Source organism: Rhinopithecus roxellana, chromosome 2 (genome assembly GCF_007565055.1).
Source record: "Rhinopithecus roxellana isolate Shanxi Qingling chromosome 2, ASM756505v1, whole genome shotgun sequence".
NCBI classification, from domain to species: Eukaryota; Metazoa; Chordata; class Mammalia; order Primates; family Cercopithecidae; genus Rhinopithecus; species Rhinopithecus roxellana.
Genome location: NC_044550.1, coordinates 93602332 through 93611005, shown reverse-complemented (window position 1 = coordinate 93611005; position 8674 = coordinate 93602332). Strand labels below are relative to the sequence as shown.

The window sequence follows — 8674 nt, the reverse complement described above, 5'->3', positions numbered from 1 at the left end:
GGCTCTAGCCGCACCGGAGTTTTCGCGGAGTAACTGGCTGGGATGAGCCGGAGAAGGGTGGGCTTGGTACGTCGCCAGCCGTCGCCCGGGTCCTGCGGCAGGCGTCGGGCTGGGAGCGGGCGGAGGTGGGAGTAGCCCTCGGCGCGGACTCCAGAGCGCAAGCCCACCCTCACTTGCGGATTCCGCGCGTCTGGGCTGCAGTGGAGCCGCGCTCCCCAGTACTGGGCGCTTCGAGTGTGGCGCTGCGTCCGGGTGGACACCCGAAGATTTTAATCATCGGAGTTCTAATCAGGAAACTCTTTAGCTCTTTCTTTTAGAAAAGTAATGATGGAACATGGCTGGGTTAGGAGATTGGGAATGCACAGGAGGTGGAGGTGACTTGATAGGGTGTGCCTTGGTTCCCAGGTAGACTGGAGAGATGCGAATGTTTTAAGGTCTGATATTGGGCCAAAGACAGAATTGAGTAGGGTTTGGGATCTGCTTGTTTTTGGTTGTTTGTATCTTTTCTCTTTTGCCAGTCTCTTATCACTAGTAGAAAGGTTTTCTGATGAGAGAGAGAGAGAGAGAGAGAGAGAGAGAGAGAGAGAGAGAGAGAGAGAGAGAGAGAGAGTAGTAGGGAGTCAGGAATGGAGTAAATTTCGGGCCATTCACCTAGTTACACAATATGAAAAAGGTGGGTGGGTAAGCGTGCCAACAGGAATTTTGACTGAACATGTCCCATTTGCCATTTCGTTGTTTGATAACTTCTGGAGCACAGGAAAAACCTACAGGAGAAGAGCAGAAGAGAGTGTTTCCATGTATACACACTAACACACACACACACATTAGAGCATGCATTGCTTCCCACACTCCCCATCCTATAAGAGGGCATGACTGGCGGGATGGCACACACAGACAGGGTATATGTGGAGCTTGTCTGTCAGGTCTGCAACAGAAAAGCAGTAGCTGTTAGTCCTCTACCCTGGGCAGGCTCTCTGGCGAAGCAAGCGAGGCAGCGGAAAGCTAACCCGACCCGGTTCCCCACCCAGGACTAAAAACTGAGTGCTCTTGGGTGACTACTACTTTATTAGTCTTTATTGTCTTAAGGCAGCAGTCTGTTGAACAAGCCCTCCCCAGCAAGGAAGGAGCAGAGAATTATGTAACTCATTTAGATAAGCTAGCAGTAACTTTGGGAGGCTGTATGTAATAAGGCTGACATTTCTTTTCCAACACAAGTGAGGTGAACAGCTAATCCTGAGTATTTGAAAAAATTTATCTGCAGCAGGTTATGATCAGGGAGCTGTATTTTCAAGTAGTAACAGCACTGCGAAGAGCAAGCAATGAAAGGCCAGCATTCTAATTGGAAAGAAAGAAGAGGAAATTTCCCTCTGCAGGGGGCTAATTTGCCAATTGGTGATGTATATAATGTCTCTGTTTTGTCTCTATATGCACATGGCAGCTACACTGGGACTTAACAGTCTTTAATTTTTGCAGTTTCTGTAGCTGCCTAGCTTATTATATTAGAATAGTAAATATCAAATTATTTTCTTTTGCAAAGATAAGGTATGTAAATTATCTCTTAGTATTGTTATTTTCTGACAGTTATTCTTTCTTGAAATTATACTAAGGTACACTGAAAATACACATTTTATCCAATGCAGAATTGGTTTACACACTGGAATAACTACCAAATGTACAACTAGTAAAACAGACTTGAAAACACCTTAAAAAAAAACAAAGTTTTCATTTTCTCTATAGCTAAATTAACTTCTACTTAGTAAGAAAAATGCTTCCTCATTGGGCATGCCTATTAAATACCATTTCAAAGGTGTCAGACTAGAGCTTCAGTACATTTACCTGAACTCATCTGTAAGAAAGCTATGTTTGTAGCCTGTACTTTGCAATAATTTAATGTCTGTGTGAATTCTTATATATATTCATTTTTGCCCAAATCGGTCAGTGGGTAGAATATTTCTGTTTCTTTCTCTCCATGGTATACATCTTGGTCTCTGTCTCTATTATTTCTTGCCAAATTATTGCACTAGCTTTCTAATGAATCTCCCCTTTTCTTCTCTTTCCTTAAATGTGTTGAAAACAGCAGTTAGAATAGTAATTTTAAATCCAAAGTCATATAACTTTACACCTTTGCCAAATACTCACCAGAGGCTCCCCAGCTCTCCCAGGATTATAGGCAAAGATCATTAAAAAAAAAAAAAAAAAAAAAAAAAAAGGCCCTACAGTCTGTACCCCCCTCTTTAGCCTTCCCAGTTAATTTCCTAAGGGTCCCTCCCTTATTTATCCCACTTCTCATTGCTACTTAGCACACCAGTTAAACACAGGCCTTAGGGATGTTTGTTCTTTCCATATGGGATGCAATCCCTGAGATACTTGTGTGGCTTCCCTACTCACCACTCCTCTCAGGTCTTAACTTACATGCCTTCTTCTCAGACAGTCAGAGGCCATCTTTTACAGTCAAGTAATAAATTGCAGCTCCCTCATATCCCAGTTTCTCTCTTTTTTTTTTTTTTTTTTTTGAGATGGAGTCTTGCTCTGTCACCCAGGCTGGAGTGCGGTGGCCTGATCTTGGCTCAGTGCAACCTCTGCCTCCCAGGTTCAAGCAATTCTCCTGCCACAGCCTCCCGAGTAGCTGCTACTACAGGTGTGCTCCACCCCGCCTGGCTAATTTTTGTATTTTTAGTAGAGACGACGTTTCACCATGTTGGCCAGGCTGATCTCAAACTCTTGACTTTAGGTGATCTGCCTCGGCCTCCTGAAATGCTGGGATTACAGGCGTGAGCCACCTTACCTGGCCCCAGTCCCTCTTTCTTGCTTTGTTTTACTTCATAATACTTATTATCATCTAGCATGCTATATTTTTTACTAATTTTCTTCTTGTCTTTCTCTGCCCACAAGACTAGAAACTCAGTGAAAAGGTCACATTCTCTCCAGTAAAACCATGCCTAACATGAAATAAATGTTTAATTAATATTTGTTGAATGAATAAATTTTCTTTCAGAAATAATTTTTTTACATAAAGGGTAACATTTTCCCCTATATACATGACCTAGGAGCACGGCTGTTGTGATTAGCATACATTTTGCATGTTCAAGGACTATGATGGAATTGAGCTATTGATGTTAGGATTAATTTACCCAAGAACCTACTATTCCAACCATGCATCAGTTATATCAGTCAACACAGTTTTATTTTAAATCTTATACTTGCAAGGTACTATGAAGTATGCACAATGCCTACCTCAAAGATGTTATATTAAAAATGAGAGGAGCCAATTAAGGATTCTAGGAACTAAATGGTGCTTTGAAAGATGGGCAGAGTTTGGATTGATGGTGGGAGAGAGAGAACACCCAGCAATAAGAATGGCAGAGGTGGAGATGCAGAGCTATATTTGGTAGACTGTGAACAGACTCGCCTGCCTAGAACTGTGTATTCACGTTCACAATGGGATTATTAGAGTAAAGTGTGGAAAAGAGGTATAATGCAGAGGTCTTAATGTGTCAGGCTGGGGAATGTAGTTAGTATTCTCTCTCTCATGTGTCTCAAACCAGGGTCCTCATTCACCTATTGGTACTTGGTGACAAGGATAAAAAGCTTTTCCCTGCTCTGCTAGTTTTACTTTAAATAATGAAGGGAAACTTATAATTAATTGATAAGTCATGTTTAATATCTCTTTAGTAACTTAAATAGGAAATATAATGCTAAATTTTCCTGAATTTTTAAAATAAGAGATTTCCAAATAATTTCAAGTTATTACTGCTCCTTTGAGATTGTTTTCAAACTCTAACAATCACTGATCATTCTCTCTGCCTTTGGAATTCTTGAGAGAAAAAATGTGGTTATCACATAAGTATTAGGGAGTCATTACAGGTTGATGCATAGAGGAAGAGAGAGCCACGTTTCTAATAACATTCATACCTGAAATCATTCCATTACCATTCTTTAATATTTTCATCTGACTTCATTATAGCAACCCTTACTTTATTCTTCTTAAGTTTTATAAGGCCAAATCATGGTTTCATAATATTTAAAAAAAGAAAAAACCATGTTCTAGAAAGCAAAAAAATTAAAGGAAAGGTTCATTAGAGGCATTAAGTAAAAGGCAAATGCATTTCTGGTTCATTAAGTTTATTATCTTTCTTTCAATGGAAGTAACTCTGCATGATTTTCTTTATTGGTCTTATTTAAGAAAGAAAAGAATGAAATTCAGTTTCTTAATACAAGCACAATGGCCTGTTAATTAGCATAAGAAACTCTGTCTCACATATTTACTTAGTTATCTAGGGAACATCAGACTTATTTTTGAAAAGGAGTTTTTAAAATAATTTCAAACTTTTAAAAACTCTACAAGTCTGTGATTTGTGTTAATAAGAGAAAAATATATCACAAAATACTGTGAAAAATCAAAATTACAACTAAAATCCAGATCTTTGCATTGAACACACATATAGTCTAGTGGGTAGGAAAGATACTTACATAAATAATGCCTTAGAAATCCTTGAAAGCTTCTAACATATTAATAAAATAACAGACTCTTAAGGTTAGAATCTCCTACACAGTACAGGAACTGTCTGAAATGGTCTTTCATATGGTGGTTATAAACTTTTGTATATGGAACACTTGCTAGATTTGCAGGCATGTAATTCCATTTTATGAAACTTTTGTTCCTCATAATGATGTGATCTAAAGAAATAATGTACACCTCTTGGCCCTACTTTTAATTTGTACATATAATTAGATGTAACATTCTAAGCTCAATTCTGTGTTCTAAATGGTACCCATTAAAATACGAGAAGACATCTGTACCATTCCTACTAAGTATTTTCCAGATTAAACATTGTGTAGTCTCTCAATAGTCATTCATGGCAAAGTTTTTTGATGTTTCACTGTATTGATCATCTTTTGTTGAATATGCTTGTGCTGAATAGCATCTACCCTAAAAAGCAGTCCAGTGTATGTGTGGTGGAGCTATTGCTACAACTTGACCTTGACACTAATTCTTCCATTTCTATTGCATATGGAAGAATTAGGTAATTTATTTTGTTTTGCTTTGTTTATTTTTCTTATGTTTTAATCTGTGCATTAAGTGGTTTTTATACATTCATATTCTTATAATGTTTAGGAATGTGCTGTTGTTACTGTTTATGTAAGACTTGGGGCATAAGATTTATATATTCCTCACTGACTTATGGACCACTATGTTTTACTAAGACTTGTTCTGTAAGCAAGTCCAATTAAAAATTTTATTTTTTCTTTATTCAGTGTGTTTTCACTATTTCTGCTGCTTTAGAAAGATGTTTACAAGATTACATTTTGTTTATTTCAGTGTTTTCACTTTAAAGAGTTCTATGAGTCAGAATTCATTTTGACTGCCCTCAATAAAATTAGTAATGCAATTGGTCATTTTCTCTTTACAGATTGTTCAGTTCAAGGGAATGAAGAATTCAGAATAATTTTGGTAAATGGATTCCAATATGGGGAATAAGAATAAGCTGAACAGTTGACCTGCTTTGAAGAAACATACTGTCCATTTGTCTAAAATAATCCATAACAACCAAACCAATCAAAATGAATTCAACATTGTTTTCCCAGGTTGAAAACCATTCAGTCCACTCTAATTTCTCAGAGAAGAATGCCCAGCTTTTGGCTTTTGAAAATGATGATTGTCATCTGCCCTTGGCCATGATATTTACCTTAGCTCTTGCGTATGGAGCTGTGATCATTCTTGGTGTCTCTGGAAACCTGGCCTTGATCATAATCATCCTGAAACAAAAGGAGATGAGAAATGTTACCAACATCCTGATTGTGAACCTTTCCTTCTCAGACTTGCTTGTCGCCATCATGTGTCTCCCCTTTACATTTGTCTACACATTAATGGACCACTGGGTCTTTGGTGAGGCAATGTGTAAGTTGAATCCTTTTGTGCAATGTGTTTCAATCACTGTGTCCATTTTCTCTCTGGTTCTCATTGCTGTGGAACGACATCAGCTGATAATCAACCCTCGAGGGTGGAGACCAAATAATAGACATGCTTATGTAGGTATTGCTGTGATTTGGGTCCTTGCTGTGGCTTCTTCTCTGCCTTTCCTGATCTACCAAGTAATGACTGATGAGCCATTCCAAAATGTAACACTTGATGCGTACAAAGACAAATACGTGTGCTTTGATCAATTTCCATCGGACTCTCATAGGTTGTCTTATACCACTCTCCTCTTGGTGCTGCAGTATTTTGGTCCACTTTGTTTTATATTTATTTGCTACTTCAAGGTAAGAAAATTTTTTTCTATCATTTTCATTTTTTACCTTCTTTACACAGAATTCTTCATCAAATGAGTGTTTCTATTTAAATTTGTTTTTCTTCCATAGATATATATACGCTTAAAAAGGAGAAACAACATGATGGACAAGATGAGAGACAATAAGTACAGGTCCAGTGAAACCAAAAGAATCAATATCATGCTACTGTCCATTGTGGTAGCATTTGCAGTCTGCTGGCTACCTCTTACCATCTTTAACACTGTGTTTGATTGGAATCATCAGATCATTGCTACCTGCAACCACAATCTGTTATTCCTGCTCTGCCACCTCACAGCAATGATATCCACTTGTGTCAACCCCATATTTTATGGATTCCTGAACAAAAACTTCCAGAGAGACCTGCAGTTCTTCTTTAACTTTTGTGATTTCCGGTCTCGGGATGATGATTATGAAACAATAGCCATGTCCACCATGCACACGGATGTTTCCAAGACTTCTTTGAAGCAAGCAAGCCCAGTCGCGTTTAAAAAAATCAACAATGACGATAATGAAAAAATCTGAAACTACTTATAGCCTATGGTCCCTGATGACGTCTGTTTAAAAACAAGCACAACCTGCAACATACTTTGACTACCTGTTCTCCCAAGGAATGGGGTTGAAATCATTTGAAAATGACTAAGATTTTCTTGTCTTGCTTTTTACTGCTTTTGTTGTAGTTGTCATAATTACATTTGGAACAAAAGGTGTGGGCTTTGGGGTCTTCTGGAAATAGTTTCAACTAGACATCTTTGAAGTGCTTTTTGTGAATTTATGCATATATTATAAAGACTTTTATATTGTACTTATTGGAATGAAATTTCTTTAAAGTATTACTATTAACCGACTTCAGAAGTACTTGCCATCCAATACTGTCATTAGATTGGGTCGTCTTGATTAGATTAGATTAGACTGTCAATAGATTGGGCCATCCTTATTTTAAGATGGGCATCATTTTAATGTGTTACAGCAGTAACAGTATGCAAAAGCAGCATTCAGGAGCCAAAGGAGGGTCTGAAGTCATTCAGAAGTGGTTTGAGGTTTCTGTTTTTTGGTGGTTTTTTTTTTTTTTTTTCACCTTAAGGGAGGATTTAATTTGCTCCCAATTGATTGTCACTTAAACTGAAAATTTAAAAATGAATAAAAATATATACTTCTCGGCTGCAAATATTACAGGGAATTGGGGCACCCACAGGAATGAAGAGAGAAAGCAGCTCCCTAACTTCAAAACTATTTTGGTACCTGACAACAAGAGCATTTCAGAGTAATTAATTTAATAAAGTAAATTAGTATTGCTGCAAGTAGTTAAATTACATTCATTTGAATTGATGGTCAAGAGATTTTCCTTTTTTCTTTTACAGACTGTTCAGTGTTTGTCAAGCTTTCTGGGATAAATATGTACTCAAAAGGCATTTCCACTTACAATATATAGAAACACAAAAGGTGTTATCCTTACAGCAGTGCCTATATAGTGACTGATTTTTAACTTTCAATGTCCGTCTTTCAAAGGAGGTAACACCAAGTACAATGTTAAAAGAATATTCACTTCACCTAGCAGGGAAAAAATACACAAAAACTGAGAATACTTCATATAGCCCATTTTAACATGTATAAACTGTGTGACTTGTAGCGTCTTATAAATAATGCACTGTAAAGATTACTGAATAGTTGTGTTATGTTAATGTGCCTAATTTCATGTATCTTGTAATTATGATTGAGCCTCAGAATCATTTGGAGAAACTATATTTTAAAGAACAAGACATACTTCAATGTATTATACAGATAAAGTATTAAATGTGTTTGATTTTAAAAGGCGGACATTTTATTAAAATCAATATTGTTTTTGCTTTTTCTGAGGAGTCTCTTTCAGTTTCATTTTTTCTCATCCCATGACTTCCCTCCCATGATGTTCCCAAAGCATCCTGCATCTGCTTGCTAATGAATCATAACCACTGATGTGATATAACCATCGATGGCTGTGGTATAGCCATCGATGGTTATAACCATTGATGTAGTATAGCCATTAATGGCTCAGTCTCCCTCTCTTGCTAGATCGTAAGCTTCTTTAAGGCAAGAATTGTTTAACATGACTGTCCCTAGTGCATATAGCACAGTGCAAATACTTAGAAGCATTTTCAAAATATATTTCCAAAACAAATGATTAATGACCAAGTTTCCTTCCTTCTTGTTAATAATCATATTGAACTCACGTCCTGCAGTGTTCTTGGATCCTTCCTCCTAAGTTAATCTTTACCAAGAAGATGTTTTCTCTTTTATTGTATTATTTCCATTTCTAAACTGAGCAAAAGGGTATTTTAGATTTTAGAAATTTGCATTATCAGTCCTGTAACTCAAACAAATATCACACTTTTTGCATTGAATGGTA

At 37.2% G+C, this 8674-nt stretch overlaps 1 protein-coding gene across 4 annotated transcripts in view; it reads left to right on the top strand.

Annotated features, from left to right (window-relative positions):
• NPY1R (neuropeptide Y receptor Y1) overlaps positions 1-8145 on the top strand; it is a 20951-nt gene extending 12806 nt beyond the window's left edge. For 2 of the 4 annotated variants that reach the window (XM_030925810.1, XM_010375946.2), the window contains exons 2-4: positions 5412-5452; positions 5587-6261; positions 6361-8145. In XM_030925810.1, coding sequence (XP_030781670.1) covers positions 5677-6261; positions 6361-6813 — 1038 coding nt within the window. In that variant the 5' untranslated portion in view covers positions 5412-5452; positions 5587-5676 and the 3' untranslated portion in view covers positions 6814-8145. Of the gene's footprint in view, positions 1-5411; positions 6262-6360 lie in introns of all 4 variants that reach the window. The other 2 variants (XM_010375945.2, XM_030925796.1) reach the window with 2 other exon arrangements.
• Positions 8146-8674: the final 529 nt, after the last annotated feature.